Below are 27795 nucleotides of genomic sequence, written 5' to 3'. Positions count from 1 at the left end.
AATTATTATAGTCCATTATTGTGTTAATTATTGTAGAGCTAATCTTCAGCAAGAATACAAATTTTTCTTGATATTCTTAACGATATATTTGAAACAGGTTCTATTCCAATGAAATGAGAAGGATTCCTCATATGTTTTATTTTAAAATCGGAATAAAACAATGTAAGATGACATGAAAGAGAGGATCAAAGCTGCGTGTAACAACATTCCATTTGATGTACTACGTACTGTTAAACATTTTGAACGTCGTATTCAACATTGCCAACAAGTCAACGATACAACCTTTGGACACCTGAATCAATTGAATTTTGACAAAAACTTTTTTCTGTGGTTGTTTATTAAACACCAGTGAAAAATATAAACGATTTGCGTCAAAGAATTGTACAAAAATGCAGAACTATTCCTGTAAAAACTTTTCAAAATATTCGTTCAGAATTGGAGAATTTATATTATTGCTTAAAAAGCAATAAAATGGAGAATATTTTGATCATTTGTTATAATAAATGACTAAATAAATTCTACTCCAAAGTGTATCTTTGTATGTAATAACATTTTTAACATCTAAAACTCCCAAGTGCGATTTCTTGAAAAATATTCACTTAAATAAAAAAAAGAAAGAGTTGTATAGAGAATCAAAAGACTTTTAAAATGATATACCATTTGATCCCTATTGCCATTTAAAATTTTTGAAGGGCTATCTCGACGAAGGGGATGAAAAAATTTCGTTACATTTAATATACTTAAATGTTTCCCTCGGAAACAAAATTGACGTCTTTTGGCATTTTTTGCAAAAAAATAGTTAATCATGAAATAAACGGGTGGAAAGTTTTAAAATAAACATCCTATATATGAAATTATACAATAAAGGATTGTATAGTTTTGCACTGAAAACGCGCGGTATGGAGTAAACGTCGTTTTATGTAAAAAGTTGAAAACCCATGCGAAACATTGAACTTATTTTGGGGAAATCTACATAAACTACGCTCTCAGCAAGAAGTAAGATGCAGAATGAACTTTCCTTTCTCTTGCAAAGTATATGCATGGATGCAGTGGATTCCGCCCCCTCTCCTACGGGGGGGGGGGGTAGCACTTCCGGAAAATATAACCTAACCCAAACCTATTTCTGATTTAAAACAAATATAATTTAATTGTCAAGGTCATATGAAGTTTAATTTTTTTTAAATGGAACTCCCTACTTTTCATTGCATATTCTTAATGTACTTGATCTCGAAAGTTTTCTAAAACACTATATAAAAGTATTTTTTCTTGTTAAGCACTTTTCAAGTTATGAAGCTTGAAATAATTTCTTAATTTTATAAACCGTAAAATATTCATTTTTCGATAATATTACCTGAATACTTTTATATACAAAATAATGAGAAGAATCAATTGGTAAAGAAAACACAGTTATTTTTAAGAAAAAATATGTAATTTGCAATTATCAGTTACAAATTTTTTTTTAAATAACTGTGTTTTCTAATATGGTTATTTTTTGGTTGGAAATTCTATGTGTGTACGCGCGCGCGCGCGCGCACGTGTGTGGGTGTGTGTGTGTGTGTGTGTGTGTGTGTGTGTGTGTGTGTGTGTGTGTGTACGCGCACGCGTGTACGATAAATATAATACAAATACATATATAATATATATCTCTCATTAATAACATACCCAGGCTATAGAAATCGCAAAGAGTATATTGTCGATCACCTTCTTCCACCAAGCCGCCATATAAATATAAAATATTGTGTTTCATCACCATTCCAGCATTTATCCGTGGAGATGGAAAAAGTTTCGTCCCTCCATTATTTGCCACTGTTGAAGAAGATTGATGAGGAAATGATGAAGAAATTGGCACCGTCGAGCCTATTGTCATCTATATATCAAAAAATCATATTAAATTTTTTCTTAATGATAGATTTTTTTAACTAATGATAGATTTTTTTTTAACTAATTTGGAATCAATTTTTGCTTATAAGAAAGAGATAATATTATATTCTCGATTATTCACTTTTTTCCTCATTAATTTTGATGGACTTTGGATAGATTATAAACAGTTAAAAATAAGGAAAACGTACTTTTTATATGTGCGTTCTTATGTTTATGAGTTGAAACTTTCAAAGCTATTTTAATGTATTTTCTTTTGAATTAATATCATGAAGAAACAAATGACATACAGAAAAATAATCTGCATCAAATTAGTCTCACCAGCGCTAAATAAATTCTAACTTAAAATTATATGTTAATTATGTGAAAATTAAATGCTGAAGTCTAAAATTATATTTTGCACATCGCTTGATAAAAAATCAAATTTATATTGGGAAAAGAGAGTAAGGAATTTAACATATTAAGTTCTTAAGAGAGTAATGATCTCTCAATAAAGAAGTATACGAAAAAAGCAGAGGCGTATAATAATTAAGTATTAATTTACTGCTCTAAGGAAAACATTGTTAAAACATATTTAAAATAAATTTTGAAAAATATTGCATACGTAAACTAAATAATTGAGTTTATGATAATCTTAGTTTATGACAATATTTTTAGAAAAATTTAATTTATTTTAAATATATTTTAATAATTTCTTCGATTTTCTAATTAGCACCTAATTATTATGTTTTTGATTTCTTTTATACTACAATAGAACCTTGTAAACGAATTTTTATAATTCGAAAACTCTATAAAGATTTAATCCCTTTTATTTCAAAATAAAAACCTCCATAATTCGGAAAAAAATAGAATTTAATTTGAAATTTTTTACTCTATAAGGTGCCTCTTTTGTAAAAGTCCATAAAAAGTTACACAGCACCGATTTTATCATCGCTTGGATATGTTATAGAGAAGGTTGTCCTGAGTAATTTTCCGCAAAAAAATAAGTGGGGACGGCATTAGTTTAGAAGATATAACACAAATTAAAGTTTTATAATGACGCTTTTACATTAACGCTTCTCTTAAGCATTATAGATTATTATTAAGAACGTTGTATATATATGTATATGAGGTTTGTTTACATTGTAATGATCTATTTGACATCTTCCATAGTCATAAATGTATTGTCAATAATCGATTTCACTTATTTTTCACAGTTCGCTAACAGCTGCGACTACAGGAATTCCTAACCATTGTTGAAGATAAAAATTATAATGATGTATTCTCGTTGCATTCTCTTAGTGCATTCCGTTCCCGATCATCCACCGGAAGCTTACTGCCCGACGACCATCAGTTGGACAACGGCAGGGGTACATTGCGCCACATTTTTAATTTTTCAAAATTGTCGAAGGTCGCCGAAGTACAGCGAATAAGTCTCTCCGTGCCCGGCACCGCCGCGCTTTCCCGAGCAGATACCGTTCCGCTTCCGTATCGTTTACCGCCGCTCGGTGGGGACAATTCTGTTTGTACGTCGGCGCTGGCTAATTACTCGCGTATAAAAAGGCCTTCGGCGGATTAATCATCACCATTCTTCGGCGATCCGCTCACACTGGTACAGTGCTGAGAAATTCCGATCTTAGACCGCTCTTGATAAACAGTCTAGAAATCAAACATAAGCTAGAGAGAATTCCGCTTCAGTCGAGACATCTGATATAAACGGTTGCATTCCGCTACCTCTCATCTCCGAACGCCGCACTAAGAATTAGAGCGCACTTTGATTTAATCGAAAAATCTCGATTGCGGCTAGAAAATCCTAACACCGTTTGCAAATTACACAAGATAGAGAGGAGAGCTATCTCCGACGAGCTACTCTCGTCGGCACGGTGCATCCCTGCGATTCCATCCACCGCGATTTCCATCCTGCATTATGGGGAATAATTAAAAGATATTTCTACCGACTACGAAATTCCCGTTTAAAGGACCAAATACATCGCTCAGCCGTTCGACAAAAACATGATCGCGCCGCGCCGTTTTTTAAATCAATACAGCAAACGTCAAACGGTCATTGATTGCACGCTCCAGGCCGTAAACAGTCTGCTTATATCGACACTTTCTTAATATCGAAGCAACTGTCGAAATCTAATGAGAAATGTTATCGCAACAGGGTTGATTGTTGCGAGCGATAACAAAGGTCTGCGAAATTTTTAAATTTAGTTAATTACAAAAAGCAGAGTAGGTGAACTGATAGATTTTTGACGCTGAAAACGAATCTGGCCGCAGAATTTCTCCAGCAGGTTTTTGAGTAATTTGTGGTTAAATAATCCAAAAATGGTTATTTTGACCAATTTCATGAATTTATTGTGAGGGAACCTAATTTTTTTGAAATATTTCTGCCAATGGAATTGTATTAGTCCTCACCTTTCAAGTCCACTTGCCGCTGCACGATTTTTTTTCGCTAAGATATACAAGTTATAAAACTGATCATGCATGATGGTCCAATAAGCCATTCCAAGTCAACCGTGTTACCTGTCTTACCACGAATCAAAATTTTGGTAAAAACATAAATTTGTGAACGTCGCCTGTCATTTTTTGAAATTAAAAATAGCGGATTCAATATGGCGAACAGAGTCACAATAAAATTTAAGAGCATTTATCAAAACGTGTAGCAACTGTATTGAATATGGTTTGTACATAACTTTTTCCGACAACCGAACCTTACAGATATATAGTTCTTTTCAAATTTCAAGATGGCGGATTGGCGGATATTGATGTCTATGTGAATTTTCTTTAAAAGGGTATTCCAGAAGCCGAATTTTTATGCTATTTTTATGAATAAAAAAAAAAAGTATAAGTATTTTGGAAACAAGTTTTTCCCACATATTAATCCATACTTGAAGTATGTTTCAAAATTTTTCTATTAAAAAATAATTATAAATAAGCAGCGCGGTATACAAAATTAAATAAGGACATGAAAAAAAGTTGGTCCATGGCTCTCATGATGCCGGCTGTTGTGCTTATCTGAAACAAAAAACCAAAGACATTTTTAATTAGTATGAGTTTGGCAATAGCAGGTACCAAAATGAAAAAAAATATTGAAAATTTAAAAAATGACCACTTAGAAAATTAAATTTCGATTTTTACTATTCTTTTTTCACCATTAAAGAACTGTAAAAAATAAAAAAAAATATTTCAACTTGATTTTGGTAAGAACTATAGGCACACATCCTGAAGATTTGCCCGATTCAATTGATCATCTGGTTTTTGAGATATCATACGAACCAATTTGAAAAACATGATTTCGAGAAAAAACGCGTAAAACTTTCCGTACTGATTATATAGAAATAATTTTACTTACAATCCATCAGCTAGCCCAGGGCCATACAGGGAATTTTCCTCCTGCTTATAGAAGTCCTGCTGAACTGCTCTCTCTTCTCTGCGATTTATTCTCTGGTCTCTAGCGAAGTCAATTGAACGCCGTTCCGAGCGGGTGATATGAGCTTTGTTCCGAGAATTTGCGTACATTTCCGCTTGCTGGCCAATAGTCACTCCCATTATGTTTATAACATTCAAAATTGTCATAAATCCTTCATTGAAGATAATAATTGTCAGAAAAGTTGCTATTTCAACAATCTTTGCTCCATAAAGAAAGTATTTTGGAGTAAAAGTCTAAATCAATGAATTCAAAGAATTTTCATCGTTATTTTGTGTTTCTATTCCTAAATAACGTTCCAGCAATTCACTAGCCGAACCTAACCGAAATGCCGACACAATGCTATATTGTGTGCTGCGTGACTCGAGCGCTGAGCGCGCGCCGGAGACCGCTCCCTATGAAGTGCTATAACTTTGTCAATTTTGTGAATCGGGCTAAATCTTTTTGCACACATATTTTCCATATCAAATACTTACAAACTATGCAAAGAAAAAAAATCGATTTTTCGACTTTCTAAACTAGAGAGAATACCCCCTTAATGTAAATTTTCTTATAATTTCATACTTGTATATCTCAGCGAAAAAAAATCGTACAGAGGCAATTAAAAATGGATTTGAGAGGTGAAGACCAGTACTATACGGTGCCACTGTCAGAAATATTTCAAAAAATTAGATTCTTTCATAATAAATTCATGAAATTTGCCGAAATAGCCATTTTTGGCTATTTAATTATAAATTGCTCAAAAACCTGACCTGTGCTGGGGAAATCTGCGGCTAAATTTGTTTGCAGCATCAAAAAATCTATCAAATTCACCTACTCTGCTTTTTGTAACTAACCTTCGCAGGCCTATATAATTATTAACACCGCGTGCAACCACTCGTGCACCCTCGGACTGACGCCCCGCACGCCTAATTATATTATCGATACTTGATTTCTTGCGAGCGTTTACATTGTTTCACGCAGTGTTGCCAGACGTACGACTATAGTCGTATTTATACGACTATTTCATATTTTTTCTCAGATACGACCCGAAAGGATGTCGTACACTATTTTATACTACTATTCAACGATGTACGACTATTTATACTACTATTAGCACTTAAGAGGATCCTAAAGCGACGGGCGAATTCCGACAGATTAGCGCCCCCATCTAAACGTAACTAAAAATTGATAATATCGATAATATCGACATTTTTAGTTCCGCCATTACCGACATTATTATTGAAACATGCATAATATAATAGAAAATGCAATCTTTTGCATTGCGTTCAATATATTGAAATGAGATAATATGATATTTTTATTGATTTATATATACATGCATATATATTTTTTATATATGTATAAAATATATATACATATATATATTAAATATATTATATATTATATATATAATTGCTGTATATGTAAATGTTTATATACTTGTAATATCAATTTACAAACATTTACATTACATTATATATTTATCTCATCGCGATGAATAGAATAATGAATTTATTCATTTTTTCAATTTACAATTTCTGAATATAGAGTAGGCCCATCCATCGCCCATTCTTGTCAGATGCAATATACCTTTTTCGTCTCTCCAATTTTAATTAACGAAGATAATCTTTACATTGAAATTTTTTTAGATCGCCTCTAGGATAAATATTTTTTTAATTATCACAGCGCTCATATAAACCGCATCGGGTATAAAATATTTTTAAAAACCAGCACACGAATAGATCGCCTCTGGTATAAATATTTTTTAATTACCACAGCACTCATGCGAACCGCATCTGGTATAAAATATTTTTAAAAACCAACACACGAATACATCGCCTCTGAGACAAATACTTTTAAAAGCAGCTAGCTCACGAATAAATCGTCTGGCACTAACTACTATAAATATATATACAGGGTGTCCTAGACCACTCGTACACCCCTTTTCTTACAAAAACTAAGCATTTTAGAGAAAAATGTTTCAGACAAAAGTTGTTTGGTTTCGAGGGGGCCATAAGATAGTACCATTGGTTTGACCTTGAAGAGTCATTTGAAGGTCACGTGAAGGTCACTTCAATTTTTTTAAATGGAATACCCTATATATTTTTGCACATTCTTGTAGCTCATCTCGAGAGCATTCCAAAACACTATAATTAAGTACCTTTTCGTTAAGTACTTTTTGAGTTATGAGGCTTGAAATAATTTCTTAATTTTACATAAACCGTAAAATATCTTGTAAAATATTCATTTTTCGATTATCTTACCTTAATAGTTTTACGTACAAAATAATGAGAGGAATCAATTGGTGTAAAGAAAACACATAGTTGTTTTTAAGAAAAAATATGGAATTGTTAATTGCAAATTACATAATTGCAACACACACATGTTGCGTTTCTCTCTCTCTCTCTCTCTCTCTCTCTCTCTCTCTCTCTCTGTCTCTGTTTATTTGTTCGATATGATATTCTTTTATTCGCTCATGTCACTTTTACTTTTTTGGTTCTCGTTTCTCTATATATATGAAAATAAGTTTCTTATATGTATGCATTTTTATTCTATAATAAATATAAAATATTTGTCTCTCTTTCTCTCTGTTTTGTTATAATAAATACACCTATACAATAGTGTATGTGTGAAGCATGAAGCTGAGCGATATATAATGAGTGAAGTGTATGTGTACACCTAACCGTGTATGTGTGAAGCATGAAGCTGAGCGATATATAATGAGCGAGAAATTAGAAAGAGACAGAATGAGCATATGATCGAGAAAACGAAAGAAAACGAAAGAAAACGAAAGAAAAAATACGAGAGGGAATGTAATAATAATAATGCATATATATAAATTATTGTCACACGCATGAAAGAGGGAAAGAGAAAATACGATTTTGTCTGTCCTTGTCGATAAAAGTTTAAATGGCAGTGCCACCTATCATGCTATCCGTCAACTAATTTTGTTTGGTTTTACTCTTTTGATATCGATACTGTACACGCACGCACGTACACTAAACAGTTCGATCATTAATCTTTTTATACAAGCTTCTAAGATCATTTCTTTCACTTCTGTATTATTCTTTCATGTTATCCCAAGTAAGAGCGCTGTTTTTTACACAGACAAACTGCAAAACTTATATATTAAAGCAATATTGTTACGACGTGATGCAAGAAGTCGGTAACACGACTGTAATTAACACAATTGTAAGTAACTTCTTGGTTTTTTGTATGAAGTTATAGGGTCCGCACTTCGTTATTCTTAGTACTTTAATTGTGGAAAAGGATTTATCGATCTGTGTAGCCAATAAAAAGATTAATGATCGAACTGATTCTTCGCATCCTGTCGGTAAAAAAGTCGACTTTAGGATCCCCTTAATAGCAATTTTCGATAGGATCCTACTACTCATGTGCGAGATGTGACGTGCGACAGGAGATCATGCGATATCCAATCAATTTTTTGTTTTTATGGAAAGTGATAAATTTATTGACTCTCTTGTGCGCATGCGTTTCCGCGTCTTTTCTATATGCGAATGGTAATGAATTTCAGAACGCAATAAAGTAATCCGAGTTCACCAAGTTCGCAATACATGCAATTGCAAATAATTCCATTATGCGATATATGTAGTATATTAAATAGGAATTCCTAAAAAAAAAGAAAATGTTTATGTTAATTATGTTTAATTAATAATTTTTGTTTTGTTTATTTTTTAAATATATATGCAAATAATTATTATAATGTAATAAAATAATGTAATAAATTTTTAAAATTTAATTGTATTTTTATCTAAATTTCATTATAACAACGTATATTATCTAAAAAATTATTTATCTATAAATTAACAAGTAATTTCCACATATTGAATTAAAATATTTACTAGTATAATATATACATGTATAAAAGATATTTCTTTTTAATTTCTATAATATATAAATAAATTTTAGTTTTTTATTTAATTTCAATAAATGTTACATATATTATTCCATTATTTATGATTATACCTTTATTAATAGAAGAATTATCGAATTAAAATTTAAAAAAAAACTATGAAAATAATTTATTATCAAAATTCAACTAATTTTTAAATAATAAAACATTTTTTTATTAAATTCTATTATATTTTTTGTTATATATGTTACAAAAATTCAGAAATTGTTATATATTATTGTTTTGTATCGATATATGTCATATAATAATTTAAAAGCATGCTTCTTTTAAAAAAAATTAAAAATTATATAATACGACTATTTGTACTACTATTTGTCAAACTGGTACGACAGATATACTACTGTTTCTCTAAGTTGGTATTACATTTCTTCCTCCAGTATCTGGCAACACTGGTTTCACTGCGTCCTGTCATATGCGCTTAGATTGTTGTATACCTGTCACCGCGTACACTATATATATTGTGTACACCAACGGGAATGGTGTCCCGGTATGTATGTGTGGACGGCCGACGTCATACGCACACACGCGAAGCGCGTACGTAGCCAAGAATTTATTATTTCATTAAATTTTATCTTTTTATATAATTTAATTATTATTTAACTTAATAGAATGAATGTCGACCTTTAGTACACGCGATTAAGCCACATTTCTTAAAGAAAGAAAAGAAAAGTATGCATATCGATACTAGAGCGCATGAGACACATATAGAAACAGCGCGATGTCCTGCGCGGTATATAGCTGTCTCGCTCGCACTCTCTCGTTCGAGCATCGAGTGAGAGAGACGGCTATAGAACACCTCTAACTCGATATCACGTCTTGTAATGCTTTCTCTCTCGCTCTTGCGCTGTGCGTGAAGGACGCAACATCGGAACACCCCCCACTACTTTACCTCCACTTTCTCCTTCGCTGCCCGGTCCACGTACAGTAAGCGACAACGATTCTTTCTTAGGCGGGGCAAGGGAAGCGTAGAACTGGGCAATCAGCCGGCAGCGCGGCAGTTGCTGAAGGGGTTGCTCCCCTTGCCCCGCCTAGGAAAGAATCGTTGTCGCTTACTGTACATGCGTGCTTCACTTGTGTGAGTGTGACGTCAGTGAGCGTCAACATAAGCATACCGGGACACCATTCCTGCCGGTGCGTTTACATTCACACGTGCTTTCATACAAATACAGTTATACACATAGTGATTCTCGCACATTCTTACACTGCGCTCACGCGTAAACACACACGCATACCCAACTTTCGTTCATTGTACATTTATACAGAGTGTCCCCATGTTCCAGAATTTGCGGATGCGGAATGCATAGCGTGATTGTTCGTATCAAAACAAACAACTTTTCTGGCAAAATTGCGTCTGAGAATTATTTTTTAAATAAGAACAACTTTAAGTTAATGAAAAAATAAGCGCTTTAGACTACGCTTGAATCAGGGACGGCGCGCGTACAGCATATGTGGCATTTGAGCGTGTACGCTATTTCACTATTTTGCTAAAGGTTTTACAAGAATTATGCATATCTAAATTCGCTATTTTCAATTCAACATACTTAATAAGAGAGGGTTTTTTAATTGATATCATTGAAACAACGATTGAAAATAAAATAAGTAGATTAAATAACACGCGAATAATTTTAATCTAAAATTATTGTTCCAATGTCCTAAATAATTTTTGGTCCTAAAAAAGGCTGATTAAATGTTTTAAAGCATATGTTCGAAAAGCAAACTTTCCATTCGAATATACATATTCATTCTGCGAATAAAATTTTCTTGTCGTTGCTTCGATGATATCAATTAAAAAATCTTTTCTTATTAAATACGTTGTATTGAAAATAGCGAATTTAGATATTATATGCATAATATTTGTATAACCTTTAGCGAAATAGTAAAATAGCGTACACGCTCAAACGCAACATATGCCGTGCGTTTGTTTTGATATGAAAAATCACGGTGTACATTCCGCATCCGCGAATTCTGATACATCCTGTATATTCATGTAATTGGGGACACTTAAACTGTGTTTCTACACGATCACATTCACACATATGTACACACACACACACGCACGCACGCACGCACGCGCGCGCGCGCACACACACACACACACACCAAAAACTCAATAAATTCATTTTATTTTCTTTTGATAATTGAACGTGTTTTTCTTTTGCTATTGCCTGTTCGAACTTTGATCCCGATTGCGGTTATCCGACAAACTCGCGAAAGCCGCGCGCGCGACCGTGACCAAATAAATATATTTATAGATTTTCTTATTGATCAGTATAACGCAGATCTCAATTAAATCGTGAGCGTATGCTTTTCATATGTCATTCGGTACAATGTGAAAAACGTAGGCATAAAAACCGACGAAGAATATGGTGTAATTTTAGAATAATCCGCTTCATGATTTTCACATTCGCTACGTCTTGCAAAGTACATACGTGGATAGAGTGGGTTCCCCCCCCCCCCCAAGGAGAACTCCACTTCCAGAAGATATAACTTAACCCAAACCTATTTTTGATTTCAACTAAATCTCAGTTGTAAATCAGAAATAGGTTTGGGTTAAGTTACATCTTTCAGAAGTGGAGCCCCCGCAAAGAGGCCCACTACATCCACGCATATACATTTCATCTCGACCTTCGCTCAGAGTGAACTCTGTTTCGTCTTACTAAATACCCTCTGCAGAAGGCTTCACTTCCGAAAGCTAAAATCATAGATATGTGTCGATGCTGTTGCCATAGATTCTGTCGCTCGTTAACCGAATGAGCGAGACACGCCTAGCCTCCTCCCACATACATCCCTATTTTTACTGGATACGTCGAGGATGGAAATTTTTATAATTTAATGTATCTTCGTATAATAATTTGTAATATATATTTTTAATATCACGTTGAAGAGAGATCGAAAGATGATCCTAAATGGTCGTTTTTTGTTAATGTAATCATTTTTATTTTAAAATATACTAGTAATTAGAAAGAAGGAAATATGTTTCTTTCCTGTTCTTTAACTACCGCCCTGTGGCTCTAATTTGCCATTTTCGATTTAATTTTTAATTATTATATATTAAATTCTTCAACTGTACATAGTTCTAAAGAATATGGAAGACATACCATATTATACGCGCTTTCAAAAAACTTTCTAGTATAAAAATTTTGCAATATTCAGAGACACAGAATTGTATTGAAGATAAAAATCAAATATTATTAGAACCCCATAATAAAATGTTACTAAAGATTAAATATTATTAGAACACCATATATAAATGAGATATGAGAATATATAAATGAGAATACGAAAATTATTCTATCTCCGCCATTCAAAATTATACATATCCCAAATGATGACTATTATGCTATGGCTTTATTAGAATAAACGAAAAGAAAATTCAAACAAAAAATTAATTAATTAGTCTGTCTAAATGGACCATCTTGCTACTCTTCAATCTCTCGCCCTACTTTCCCTACTTTCTGTTAAAGACAAGACTGATTAGCTAACTTTAACACCGTATAAAAACGGAGAAAACTCAGATAAAAAAATAACTCAGAACTTTTTAATTTGGATTATATCTGATGATGTGCTCCATATATGTTTTTTCAATTATATCTCGTATACAGGATGTCTGATAATAACTGTATCACCTTTTGTGTGTAGATAGAGCTACAGTACCGGCCAAAAATATATCACCTTTATGTTTTTTGAAGATAACTTAATTCAAAGTGCATATATTTTTGTCTAATCATATATGTTTTAATAATAGATATGTAAGTTACTAAACAATACACTTTTTATTCAATAATAAAAACAGCAACTTAAGAAAAATTAATTTTATTTGAAATTATCAAAATAAGTTAAATTAAATAATAAACTTCCAGTTACTGTATCTTGGTAACGTTTGTGTTTTGTTTTATAAACAATTATAAAAGGTTAGTTAAGCCCCTTGCACAATAGGCAACAGGCAATAACAGGCATAAGAACAGAAATAATATCTATTCTCTGCTCCTATTGGCGAATATTTTCTGTTCCGCGTATTTATTGGTGAATAGTTTCTATTCCTTATTTCTATTGCCTGTTGCCTAGCATTGTGCAAGGGGCTTTACAGTAGTTAAAAACAATGGCAAAGACTTATGGTGCTCGAAATCTTGATGAACGACAACAGAAAGCCATCGTAGAAGGCTGCAAACAAGGACGGACGCACAAGGAGTTAGCGCAACAATTTGGCATCTCTAAATCTGCAGTGATCAAGTTTCTGAAACGTTGGAAGGTCCAGGGAGGTTATGTTAAAAAGAATAGGAGCGGTCGACCGCGTTGCACTACTCCTCTCCTCGATCGCAATATTCTCCGCACATCTCGCAGTAACCCACGTATTACTGCATCAGACATTGCTAAGGAAATATTGATGCCTGAACAACCTAATCTATCCATACGAACCATACGCCGTCGCCTGCAAGCTGCATGACTGAATAGACGACGACCTGTGAAGAAACCATTCATTTCTATAAAGAATAGGAAGGCGCGAGTAGAGTGAGCTAAAGCACATCTCAACTGGACACGTCAACAATGGTCTGATGTCATTTGGAGTGACGAAAGTAAGTTTATGTTGTTTGGTAGTGATGGAATAACATGGATTCGTCGTCCTGAAGGCAAGCGCTTCGATCCCAAATATCAACTTCCTACAATGAAGCACGGAGGCGGTTCAGTCATGGTGTGGGGAACTTTCTTTGCAAAGGGAATAGGCCCTCTTCATAGAATCGATGGTATTATGAATAAAAAAGTATACTTAAACATCCTCGAAAATGTGATGCTTTCATATGCAAAGCGTTTATTCGGTCGTGGCTTTATCTATCAGCAGGATAATGATCCAAAGCATCGCGTGGCTGAAGTACAGGAGTGGTTTCGACGACGTCGCGTGATTCTTATGGAGTGGCCAAGTCAATCACCTGATCTGAATATAATTGAACAATTGTGGGAAGAGCTACAGAGACGTCTGGCAGGCAAGCGAGCTACGAATATAGTCGAAAAATTCATTCAACTCGAGGAGGAGTGGAAGAAGATTCCTCAATCGACAATCGATGCACTCATTGATTCCATGCCCAGGCGCTGTCAAGCTGTAATCGATGCCAAAGGTTTTGCAACAAAATATTAAAGCTTGTCAATGAAAATTTTAAACTTTATGTTCATTTTATTGATTTTTAAATATGTTATAGTAACTCGAAGTTTATTATTTAATTTTACTTTATTTGACGATTTCAAATAAAATTTATTTTTCTTAAGTGGCTGTTTTCATTATTGAATAAAAAGTGTATTATTCAGTAACCTATATGCCTATTATTAAAACATATATGATTAGATAGAAATATATGCACTTTGAATTAAGTTATTCTCAAAAAACATAAAGGTGATATACTTTTGGCCGGTACTGTAGTTAAATGAATAGAAAAGTTCTGTTCTGTTTTGCGATTTTCAAAATAATTAATAAAAAATTAATTAAAAAAGATTTGCACGAGTATTAACGTGGCGAAGAGAAACAACCTGCTGTCATAGTTAGGCTAGGCGCATGACGAAAAGTTGAGAGCAGTACTCTACAAATGACAATAATTACATATGAGTTTTGCGTAATATTGAATTTTCATGCTTAGTGACTATATAATAACGAGTTGCCTCTACTCGCTCGAATTGGTCGATCTTTTTTAGTAAATTTCTTATTAATTATTGCAAAAATTGCAAAATGATAAAGAACTTTTATATTCAGTTTAACCCGTTTTACTTGCATACGAGAGGTGATATAGTTATTATCGGATACCTTGTATATATTTATGCAGTGTCCCATTTTAATTTTCACACCGCAATAACGCGAAATCATAACGTTTTGGTAGAAAAATATTTCAAATAGAAGTTGTAAAGTTTCAAAAAGGTCATTAGATAAATTATCTATATCTTATCTATTATGTTATCTATATCTTTTCGGTCTTGGGCCTTCTTTAGACCTAATAAGGCCTAAATGGACTTTTTTAAATGATACCTCCTATTTTTTAAGGATTCATGTTTTATTTACGAAAAAATAAGAGTTTTCTGATCATTTTTCGCTAAACTCCTCCAACTGGTCTAAAATAGCGCTCAGAGTTCTTATTTTGAAATGCATTATAAAATGCCGATTTTTGGTATTGGTATTTGGAAGAAACAAATGCAAATTCTGCATCCCATTCCTGGCGAAAATAAATATCGGAGCGTAAGTCGAATGTAAGGAAAGAGAAACAGAAGTGTAAACAAAGCTTCCAGGAGGCGTAAATTGAAACAACGAAACGTAAACAAAGTGTTAACGCTTCATTTACATTTCGTTGTTTCAATTTACGCCTCCTGGAAGCTTTGTTTACACTTCTGTTTCTCTTTCCTTACATTCGACTTACGCTCCGATATTTATTTTCGCCAGGAATTCTACATACCATTCAGTTGCACACCGTTCAGTTGGACACATAAAAATGCACACCGCTCAGTTGCACACCGTTCAGTTGCACACCGTTCAGTTGCACACCGTTTGCTTGGATATGTTACAGAGGCGAACGGTTTATTTTTTATGAAGGTACTTAATGTATCGTCATAAAAAAACATTTAAATATTTACAATCATGAAACGCAATAAGATAACTGATTACACTTTTTCAAGTAAACCGTTCGCTTCTGTAACATATCCAAGCAAACGGTGCAACTGAACGATGTACAACTGACTGGTGTGCAACTGAACGGTGTCCAAATGAATTTTCTTCTGTGTATAAAAGCTACTGTGTCCAAAATTGTGTCCAAATGCACTGTGTCCAATTGAATCATGTCCAAGTAAAGACCACTCAAATGAAGTACAAGAAGTATCATATTATGTATGTAAAGGAAATGATACGTATAAATGATGACATCTCAGTTGAATATAAAAAAAAGTGCTATTCACTTTTGGAAATCTGTTATTTCATGCTTATTATATTTATATTATTTATATCATTTAAATAAATATTGCTTTTATTCTTTAAGTATCAAGGATGTATCGTATTTCGTATCTTCTTTTAAAATTTCCTCGTTCGTCGTGATAAGCTTGTTCAGTAAAAAGACGAAAATTTTATGTAATGTGTAAATGACGTCTGTTTTTTTCGCAAAAGTTATAAGTACCAAGAAATTTCTTTAATACTCTAAAAAAGTAAAAATTTGTTATAATTGTGATTTTACAAAAGCATAAAAGTAAAATCGTAAGAGAAATATAAATTAATAGACATATTTAAAATATCAATAAATATTTACAAGAGCACATGCATCGATTAATAATTAATAATTAATAATACACCATTAAACAATGTCACGTATTAAGCTAACGCACGCAAAAACAACTTTTATACTATTGCAACTTTTATACTATTGCTCCAATAGATTGCTTCAGATATATTTATATTTGATTTTTATGTATCTTGACGTATAATATTTATTATACAGGGTGTCCCATTTTAAATAATACGCTCAAATATTTCCGAAACGGTGCGTTAAATAAAAAATGTTTCAAACAAAAGTTATATGGCTTGAAGGGGACCATCAGATGATGGCAATGATTTGACCTTGGAGAGTCATTTGAAGGTCATGTGAAGGTCACCGTCAATTTCTTAAATGGAACTCCCTATTTTTTATTATTTATTCTTGTAGCTTATCTCGAGGGCTTTCCAAAACACTATAATTAAATATTTTTCCCTCAAGTACTTTTTGAGTTATAAGGCTTGAAATCATTTCTTAATTTTACATAAACCGTAAAATATCTAGTAAAATATTCATTTTTCGATTATCTTACCTTAATACTTTTATGTACAAAATAATGAGAGGAATCAATTGGTGTAAAGAAAACACATAGTTATTTTTAAGAAAAATATGTAATTGTTAATTGCAAATTACATATTTTTCCTTCGAAACAACTATGTGTTTTCTTTACACCAATCAAGCCCCCTTCAAGCCATACAACTTTTGTTTTGAAACATTTTTTTATTTAACGCACCGTTTCGGAGATATTTGAGCGTATTATTTAAAATGGGACACCCTGTATATTTAAATGTTATGTTTAGAGTTATAAATGTCTAGTACGATAAAAACTTTCAATAATTACATAAAATATGTCTTTCAAATGTTAGTTATCTTCTATTACAGAAATACAGAATGTATTGCGCGAAAAATCGAGCGCATGGACAAACACAAATAGCATATTTACAGAGAGGTTTATAATTAATTCTGGAAAATAATTTTTCGAAACATAACAATCATATATTGTTGGAGTCATAAAAAAATAACCTTTCACTTTATGAAAAAGAAATTTCAGAATTGGAAAAAAAATGTTGTGGTGGGGAATTTTGAAAAATTAAAAAAATAAAAAATTTTTTGTCATTGTTGTAAAGTACTCTTGAAACTATTTAACTTTTAATTTGAAAAATTTTTTCCATCTCTTATAGTTTCGGAGATATTTGTCTCCAAAGAAAAAAGTCGATTTTTTTCAAAAGGGTATTTTACCCCTTAGACACGCGTATGAGCATATATAAAAAAATACATGTCCCTTATTTTTATCTAGAAAACAACTTATTAAAAGTTCATCAAAATCGGAGAGGGATTTCATGCATCTCCTTGTAAGTAGTGGATATTCTGCTGTTGGCGAACAGGAACTACAGATGTGCTTCGTGTCTTTAGATCCCCCGATCTTGCTTTAATTGATCGGATCATTCCCCGATAGTTTTAATCAACTTGACTCTATATTGGGTCCAATAAGATCCAATAAAAAACCCGGAAAAAGTCCAAGTAAAAAAAAAACACAATGGAGAATGAAGATTCCAAAAAAATCGAAGCCTATTTGGGCCCGAAACAGATCCAAAATTAGATCTACTACATCAGAAAGTTAAAGGCTAACTTCAAGGCAAACCTGGCACAAAAAATAAAAATTTTAATCCGAAAAAAATCGATTAAAGCCTTGTTGAGCCCCGTAGATCACGGATCCAAAATTACTCAAATTATTAGATCGCTATCACAAAACGTTGAAATACAAATTTATTTGTCACATTCGTCATTTCTTTGATATCATAGTCAAAAATCAACATTCTATAATGTACTAAATAAGTAGCGCTATTTTGGGTCTGTTGGAGGAGGTTTAGCGAAAAATGACTAGAAATAAAACTTTACTTTTTCGTATAGAATAAATCCGTATAAAACGACTTCCGTAATAAAAGAAATAGGAATTTCCATTTAAAAAAATCAACTTGGGTCTTATGGGACTTGGGCTGAAAATAGGCGCTGGACTGAAAATTTAGATGATTTATAGAATGATCTTTTTGAAATCCTAAAACTTTTATTTGAAACATTTTTTATCAAAACGCCATGCTTTTGAGTTGATGTAAAAGTTAAAGTAAAATAGGACTCTTTACGGATCCTTGAGAACCCTTTAAGGATTCCTAATCCTTTATATATATTTATGTATATTTTATATGTGCGTAACAAAGAAAAAAACATACCGTAAATATTCCGTCATCGTCCACAGTAACTGTAGGCCGTACAGGATTTGGAGATTTTTCCGATTTTTCTTGGTTAGAATTATTACTCTGTTCTGACTCTTCATCAGATTCTTTCTTCTTTTTTTTCTTTCGTTGTCTTTTGGTGTCATCATTAACAGTTGTTACTTTTTTCTCAGTTAATGTTATGTCGCGCCAGAGTAATTTTTCTAGGTCCAATGCAAATAGATCGTTATAAAATATTCCACATAAACTTTCTTCATCATTATCACTATCGTCATCATCGAAAACACCACCAAATATGAAGGCCTGATTCGCATATTGAAGTAATGCAACAGAAACGCCACATCTTGGAGTCACTTGAATCCCGGTTTGTTTCACGCAAACCCACTTGTACTTGGTTAAATCATTTTTATCCATTGGAGTCAGGAGAAACATATCGGCATGAATGCAACCCCGGTCTATTTCTTTTTTTATCTTTTCTTTACTGTAGCCGCCGTATACAACAAGCTTACTATCGGCAGTCGGCAGTAATATACAGCCGGATCGAGGAGCAGGTGCAATACCTTAAAAAATTATTTCAGCATATAAAAATTCAATATATAAAAAATTACACACACACACTTGTGTGTGTGTGTGTGTGTGTGTGTGTGTGTGTGTACGCGCGTGCGTGTGTATAATGTGTGTGTGAGAGAGCAGGGAATAATGAGCAGTGAGCAAGGCAATGACCACTGAGCAATGAGTAATGAATAACAAGCAATGAGCAGTAAACAGTGAGCGTTGGAAAATCATCTCCACAATATAAATTTCAGGGTTGGGAAGTAACTCGTTACTTGTAACGAAGTTACAGTTATAGTTACTTTTTTTCGATAACTCTAACTTAACTCGTTTCTTTTTTTCAATTTGTAACTGTAACTTAACTCAATTACATATTTTCGGTAACTAGTAACTAATTTAATAATTACTTTAATAGTTACTTTATATACAGGGTGTTAGAAAAGTCTGGAAACGGTCAAATATCTCATACGAGAGACGATCAACTATAATGAAAAATATGTAAGGAACAAAGTTATATGAAGGTCAAGTTGATTCTTTTAAATGGAACTCCCCATTTTTTATTGCATATTCTTATAGCTTATTTCAAGAGCTTTCCAAAACACTACAATAAAATATTTTTACCTCAAGTATCTTTTGAGTTATAAGGCTTGAAATCATTTCTTAATTTTACATAAATCGTAAAATATCTTGTAAAATATTCATTCTTCGATTATCTTACCTCAATACTTTTATGTACAAAATAATGAGAGGAATCAATTGGTGTAAAGAAAACACAGTTATTTTTAAGAAAAAATATGTGTTAATTGCAAATTACATATTTTTTCTTCGAAACAATTATATATTTTCTTTACACCAATTGATTCCTCTCATTATTTTGTACATAAAAGTATTGAGGTAAGATAATCGAAGAATGAATATTTTACAAGATATTTTACGATTTATGTAAAATTAAGAAATGATTTCAAGCCTTATAACTCAAAAGGTACTTGAGGTAAAAATATTTTATTGTAGTGTTTTGGAAAGCTCTTGAAATAAGCTATAAGAATATGCAATAAAAAATGGGGAGTTCCATTTAAAAGAATCAACTTGACCTTCATATGACCTTGAGTACTTCATCCAAGGTCAAATTCTTATCAACATTAGATACATTTTATTTAGTCCTACAACTTTGTTCCTTACATATTTTTCATTATAGTTGATCGTTTTCGAGATATTTTACGTTCCCAGACTTTTCTAACACCCTGTATATATATATATATATATATATATATATATATATATATATATATACACATATATTATATATAGATATAAAATATATAATATATAAAGATTTAAAATATATAATAGATATAAAATATATAATATATAAAGATTTAAAATATATAATAGATATAAAATATATAATATATAAAGATTTAAAATATATATATATATATATACAGGGTGTTCGATTCCTGAGTGACCAAACGAAAAGTAGTGGTAGATTGGATCAAATTGAGAAGAAAAGTTCTCTATTATTTTGCAAAATTCGCAATAATTATTAAGAAATAAGCAAAAATGTTTCGGCGCATGTGAAAAGCGGTAGACCGCTCGCAGTGTCCGATTAATGAGTGATCAAACGAAAAGTGGTGGTAGATTGGGTCAAACTGGAAAGACAAGTCCTCTACCATTTTGCAAAATTCGCAATAATTATTAAGTTATAGGCAAAAATGTCTCAGCGCATGAGAAGCGATCTGTCTACCGCTTCTTATACTCTGAGACATTTTTGCCTATAACTTAATAATCATTGCGAATTTTGCAATATGGTAGAGGAATTTTCTTTTCAGTTTGACCCAATCTATCACCACTTTTCGTTTGATCACTTAATAATCACATACTACAAGCGGTTTACCGCTTCTCATGTACCGAGACATTTTTGCTTATTTTTTAATAATTATTGCGAATTTTGCAAAATGGTAGAGGACTTTTCTTCTCAGTTTGACCCAATCTACTACAACTTTTCGTTTGGTCACTCAGGAATCGGACACCCTGTATATACAGGGTGTTCCATTTTAATGTCCTACCCCAAATAACTTTCTTATTTTTAATTTTAGAAAAAGATGTTTCAGACAAAAGTTGTATGGTTTCAAGGGGGACATAAGGTGGTGTCATTAGTTTGACCTTGAATAGTTGCTTCAAGGTCACGTGAAGGTCACCGTCAATTTTTTAGATGGAACCTCCTATTTTTTATTGCATATTCTTGTAGCTTATCTCGAGGGCTTTCCAAAACACTATAATAAAATATTTTTCCCTCAAGTACTTTTTGAGTTATAAGGCTTGAAATCATTTCTTAATTTTACATAAACCGTAAAATATCTTGTAAAATATTCATTTTTCGATTATCTTACCTTAATACTTTTATGTACAAAATAATGAGAGGAATCAATTGGTGTAAAGAAAACACAGTTGTTTTGAAGAAAAAATATGTAATTTGCAATTAACAATTCCATATTTTTTCTTAAAAACAACTATGTGTTTTCTTTACACCAATTGATTCCTCTCATTATTTTGTACATAAAAGTATTAAGGTAAGATGATCGAAAAATGAATATTTTACAAGATATTTTACGGTTTATGTAAAATTAAGAAATTATTTCAAGCCTTATAACTCAAAAAGTACTCAACGAAAAGGTACTTAATTATAGTGTTTTGTAAAGCTATCGAGATAAGCTACAAGATTGTGCAAAAATATATAGGGTGTTCCATTTAGAAAAATTGAAGTGACCTTCACGTGACCTTCAAATGACTCTTCAAGGTCAAACCAATGGTACCATCTTATGGCCCCCTCGAAACCAAACAACTTTTGTCTGAAACATTTTTCTCTCCCGGGCTTGGTTTTCGAGATATTCGACTGGATGGATTAAAATGGGCCACCCTGTATATATATATATATATATATATTTATTTTTTTTAAATCTTTGCAAATCGTATTGGACCGCCTTGCACTTGCGCATAAACGCTTTTATCGATACTTTATGATCCAATACATATGCTCCCATTTTTTATAAATAAAAATTTTAAACATATTGAATCATTTAACATATCTTAGTATTTCATGATATGTGTTACATATATATTAATCATTATAATATGTAGAGTATTTCATGTATTTTATAAATATTTAAAAAACTAACTAAAAAAATATAGTAATAAATATTTGTAATTTGGATTATTCGTGATGTATATATATACACATATATAAAAAATATAGTAAAAAAATAAAGATTAATTATATACATATATTATCTATCTTAAAATAATAAAATTATAAGAGCGATGCAATAAAATTATATTTAAATAACTATAAGAAATTAGGCTCTGTAAATTAAAACATAAACTTAAATTTAAACGGGCAGTCAGAGCCAAACGCGGATGGTAGTGCGTAAGTTCAACGAGAATTAAGTTTTCGTTGAAACTTATTTGTGTGCACAGGGCACAAATTTTCTTGGTACGATACCAAGCAAATTTTAAATAATTCTCAATTCGAGAATTTATTTAATTATTATCCCTCTTTCCCCCCCCTGTAGTGTTGTAGGCGAGAAAAATATCGGGCCGAAAGTCGCTGAATCGGGAATCGAACCCGAGTCTTTCGCTTGCCGGGCGACTGCTCTTACCACTGAGCTATTCAGACCCTCCGCGTTTGGCTCTGACTGCCCGTTTAAATTTAAGTTTATGTTTTAATTTACAGAGCCTAATTTCTTATAGTTATTTAAATTTCACGCCGGCGGAAGATGGCGTTATTCTTCATTTTAATATATATTTGTAGGCGACCGAGAAGTATCGAGTTGAAGGGTCTGAATAGCTCAGTGGTAAGAGCAGTCGCCCGGCAAGCGAAAGACTCGGGTTCGATTCCCGATTCAGCGACTTCCGGCCCGATATTTTTCTCGCCTATAACACTACAGGGGGGGGGGGAAGAGGGATAATAATTAAATAAATTCTCGAATTGAGAATTATGTAAAATTTGCTTGGTATCGTACCAAGAAAATTTGTGCCCTGTGCACACAAATAAGTGTCAACGAAAACTTAATTCTCGTTGAACTTACGCACTACCATCCGCGTTTGGCTCTGACTGCCCGTTTAAATTTAAGTTTAAAATTATATTTTTTATAAGTTTTCTTTTACATTAAATAAAAATTTTTGTTTTTATTCAGCTGTTTTTATATTAAAATAAAATATATATTTCTCTCTTTAAAGTGAATGCCATTCTAAAATTCCCTATAATTTGCAAAAATTAAATTAATACCTTATAAGATTGTCATTAAATTTTTATTACTGCGTGCAGATTTAATATTTTTATTTCCATTCCAAGGAAGTAACTACAAAGTAACGACTCGTTACTTTTTAAGTAACTGTAGCTTTAACGTGTTACTTTTCAGAATCGGTAACTTGTAACTGTAACTAATTACATTTTTTACTAAAAAAACTGTAACTGTAACTAATTACTTTTATAAAGTAACTTTCCCAACTCTGATAAATTTACAAATCTGCAAAAGAACAACTGATGATTTTAAGATATTTTATAAATAGAAAACACGGGCGTTAAATTTATGTAAGAGATATTCTTTTTTAAAAAAAATTTATTGATAAAACATTATAATGATATAATTTTTATTAATTATATTATTTATTCAGTGAGCAAGTGAGCATAGTGAACAGTGAACAAATGTGTAATGAACAAGTAAATAATGAATAGTAAGTGAATAGTGAACAAGCCATTTTATAATTTCACTTTTTAGAATCGTTTATAGACCGTAATTTATGTATTTAGTCCCCCTCTTCCCACATGTATATAAAATTTCATCAAAATCAGAATTTTCCATTTTGCGAAGTCCCTTTGTTAATTCACAAATAACTAAAATAAGACGATTAAACGCAACGAACTATGACATTAAATCAAAACAAATATTTAGATATTCATATACAGGGTGACCCATTTTAACTTAGGCAGCCAAATAACTCGAAAAATAAGCAAGATAGAGAAAAATGTTTTAGACAAAAGTTGTATGGTTTCGAGGGGGCCATAAGATGGTATCATTGGTTTGACCTTGAAGAGTCATTTGAAGGTCACGTGAAGGTCACTTCAATTTTTTTAAATGGAATACCCTATATATTTTTGTACATTCTTGTAGCTTATTTCGAGAGCTTTCCAAAACACTATAATTAAGTACCTTTCCGTTAAGTACTTTTTGAGTTATGATGCTTGAAATAATTTCTTAATTTTACATAAACCGTAAAAAATATCTTGTAAAATATTCATTTTTCGATTATCTTACCTTAATACTTTTATGTACAAAATAATGAGAGGAATCAATTGGTGTAAAGAAAACACATAGTTGTTTTTAAGAAAAAATATGGAATTGTTAATTGCAAATTACATATTTTTTCTTCGAAACAACTATGTGTTTTCTTTACACCAATTGATTCCTCTCATTATTTTGTACATAAAACTATTAAGGTAAGGTAATCGAAAAATGAATATTTTACAAGATATTTTACGGTTTATGTAAAATTAAGAAATTATTTCAAGCCTCATAACTCAAAAAGTACTTAACGAAAATGTACTTAATTATAGTGTTTTGGAAAGCTCTCGAGATGAGCTACAAGAATGTACAAAAATATATAGGATGTTCCATTTAAAAAAATTGAAGTGACCTTCACGTGACCTTCAAATGACTCTTCAAGGTCAAACCAATGATACCATCTTATGGCCCCCTCGAAACCATACAACTTTTGTCTAAAACATTTTTTTCTATCTTGCTTATTTTTCGAGTTATTTGGCTGCCTAAGTTAAAATGGGTCACCCTGTATACATAAGGCGTCTGACAATTAATGGATCAATACTCATATATAAATAGAAATCTTTAAACTGAACAGAACAGCAGAAATAAGTTTTATTATATCCTAACTTTATTATAATGGATAAATATTTAGAAGCCATTCTCTCCAACAAAAATTCAAATTTTTAACAATAAACAAAATTATAAAAATGAAATGTGTAAAAGTTTTAGGAGATTGCGTATTTAAATAAATGTTTGATACCTTGTTTTCATCCTAAAAGAGAAAGATAAGGAGACGCGCGCGAACCTCACATTCGCATAGAAAATCAAAAACCCATGTAGAATCGTACAATGGATATAATTTCGCTTCAAAGCAGAAAGAAAGGGAAAAGTGTGTAGTGGACCTCGTTTTGTATGAAAATGACCCCGCACATTTTATATGAAAAAAGTGACTTCGATCAAATTGGCTGAAATTAAAATATGTTATAGTTTAAGTAGTGCTGAAATTGAAAAATTTTTTTTTTAAAATATTTATATATTAATTTAATCTATATATTCAAAAACAGGCGCTTTTTAAACTTCAATACTATCCACTTTAAATCATCGTATCTTTTATACTTTTGATTTTCAGACTTTTTGCCCGAGGAAACTTTCGATCGGCACCACCTAAACTACATTTTTCAATTTCAGCCAATTTGACCGAAACTACATTTTTCATATAAAATGTGCGGGAATGTGCAGGTCCTTTGGAAACCTATATAAAACTATGCTTTTAGTGTAAAACGAGTCTATTATTGTGTAATTCTACATAGTAGTAGTAGTAGTAGTAGTAGTAGTAGTAGTAGTAGTAGTAGTAAAGAAAACGAGTGGGGCTAGGTCAGTCCCTAATGTCACCTAGATCTAAAATTGTAACTTTCGTGGTTGTCTGAGGTTATAAGTGGCGATCGAACTTAGCCCTTACAAGAAGGTTGTATAGGTCGCCCACTCTCACGTTTTGTAATTCGATGGGTTCAGAAAACATATGACCCCAGAGTGTATATCTCCTAAGAGCAAGGACGGGACAGTAGCACAGAATGTGAAGGAGGCGGTGCACTTGGACACAGTACAATTGGACACGCTGCAAATCGACACATTACAAATGGACACAAAACTTTGCACACGGTTCAATTGGGCACCGTTCAGTTGCGCACCGTTTAATTTCACACCGTTCATTTGGACACAGAAATATACGCACTGTTTATTTGCACACCGTTCATTTGGACACAGAAATATATGCACTGTTTATATGCACACCGTTCAGTTGCGCACCGTTTAATTTCACACCGTTCGTTTGGACACAGAAATATACGCACTGTTTATATGCATACCGTTCAGTTACACACCGTTCGTTTGCACACCGTTCAGTTGCGCACCGTTCGTTTGCACACCGTTCATTTGTACATAGAAAGATGCGCACCGTTTATTTGCGCACCGTTCACTTGGATATATTACAGAGGCGAACGGTTTACTTGAAAAAATATAATCAGCTATCTTATTGTGTTTTATAATTGTAAATATTTAAATGTTTGTGGGTGCAGGCAGGAAGGGGCGTGCTTCGTTCCCCCCCCCCGTCTTTCATAAAGTTTACTATAAAAGCAAATATATATATTAAAAATACCGACAAGATTAGAAACGAAACTTTTACGCAAGATAGAACGCTTTGCGATTCATAATATGCTCTCCCTTGCGTAGGGGCCTCGCTAATCTTTTCAGTATCTATCATTTTTAGTATAATGTAGACTCATCAAGTATTTCGTAAGGCGAAGATTTATGCAATAAAATTCTAAAAAATAAATTATGCAACAAAAATCCCCTCATACCTCCCTCCCCATCTGCGCCCATGCTACAAACATTTAAATATTTACAATTATAAAGCACAATAAGATAGCTTATTATATTCTTTCAAGTAAACTATTCGCCTCTGTAACATATCCAAGCAAACGGTGTGCAACTGAGCGGTGTACAACTGAACGGTGTGCAAACGAACGGTGCGCAACTGAACGGTGTGCAAATGAACGGTGTGCAAGTAAATGATGCGCATCTTTCTGTGTACAAATGATTAGTGTGCAAACGAATAGTGTACAAATAAACGGTGCGCATCTTTCTATGTACAAATAAACGGTGCGCAACTGAACGGTGCCCAATTGAACCGTGTGCAAAGTTTTGTGTCCATTTGTAATATGTCCATTTGCAACGTGTCCAATTGTACTGTGTTCAAGTGAAGGCCACTCGAATGTGAATACTGTCCTCTTTTTCTTCGCCACATAGACAACAGCCTTTCCGCTCGGCCAGACCAGTAAACCAATGGAAACATTGAGCTTCTTTCTGCTCATGATTAGTTCATCCGTCCTTTAGAGAGGGGTTGGTTTAGTAGAAGTTTGGCTTGGCGACAGCCCTGAACCTGACCCCACGAAACCAGATTCCGTTCCCGTTTTAAGGACTCTTTGATGAGTCTTTTACCTATGGCAAAGGGGACGCCGACGACTTGTCTAGCCGGGATCTCGAGGGTGCCTAGCTTTGCCAGGCTGTCCGCCACCTCGTTGCCATGGATTTCCTGATGACCGGGAACCCAGGCTAAGGTGATCCTATTGGCTTAGTTTGTTGAGCGCTAGCATACAGTCCCAAACCATCGAGGACTCAGTGGTGGTCTTGGCTAGAGCGTTGATAGCTGCTCTGCTAT

The 27795-nt window shown here is 32.7% G+C and overlaps 2 protein-coding genes and 1 non-coding gene across 7 annotated transcripts in view; 2 read left to right on the top strand and 1 right to left on the bottom strand.

Moving 5' to 3' along the window:
* LOC145966891 (kelch domain-containing protein 4) overlaps positions 1-27795 on the bottom strand; it is a 119563-nt gene that overhangs the window by 45566 nt on the left and 46202 nt on the right. For 3 of the 4 annotated variants that reach the window (XM_083091318.1, XM_083091320.1, XM_083091322.1), the window contains 2 exons: positions 18703-19265; positions 1663-1867 (listed from right to left, as the gene is read on the bottom strand). In XM_083091318.1, coding sequence (XP_082947444.1) covers positions 1663-1867; positions 18703-19265 — 768 coding nt within the window. Of the gene's footprint in view, positions 1-1662; positions 1868-4754; positions 4876-18702; positions 19266-27795 lie in introns of those variants that run through there. The other variant, XM_083091321.1, reaches the window with a different exon arrangement.
* LOC145966897 (uncharacterized) overlaps positions 15886-27795 on the top strand; it is a 35587-nt gene continuing 23677 nt past the window's right edge. For both annotated transcript variants that reach the window (XM_083091329.1, XM_083091328.1), the window contains exon 1: positions 15886-16059. The gene's annotated coding sequence lies outside the window, so the exon portion shown is untranslated. The remainder of the gene's footprint in view (positions 16060-27795) is intronic.
* Positions 23092-23165, top strand: Trnaa-ggc (transfer RNA alanine (anticodon GGC)). Its single transcript has one exon. It is a non-coding gene; the product is annotated as a tRNA-Ala (tRNA).

Source organism: Camponotus vicinus, unplaced genomic scaffold, assembly GCF_025532165.1.
Source record: "Camponotus vicinus isolate PSW18456_S1 unplaced genomic scaffold, iyCamVici1.0 SCAF_2, whole genome shotgun sequence".
NCBI classification, from domain to species: Eukaryota; Metazoa; Arthropoda; class Insecta; order Hymenoptera; family Formicidae; genus Camponotus; species Camponotus vicinus.
The sequence above is the reverse complement of the archived record's forward strand: the minus strand, read 5'-3'. Positions and strand labels throughout refer to the sequence as shown.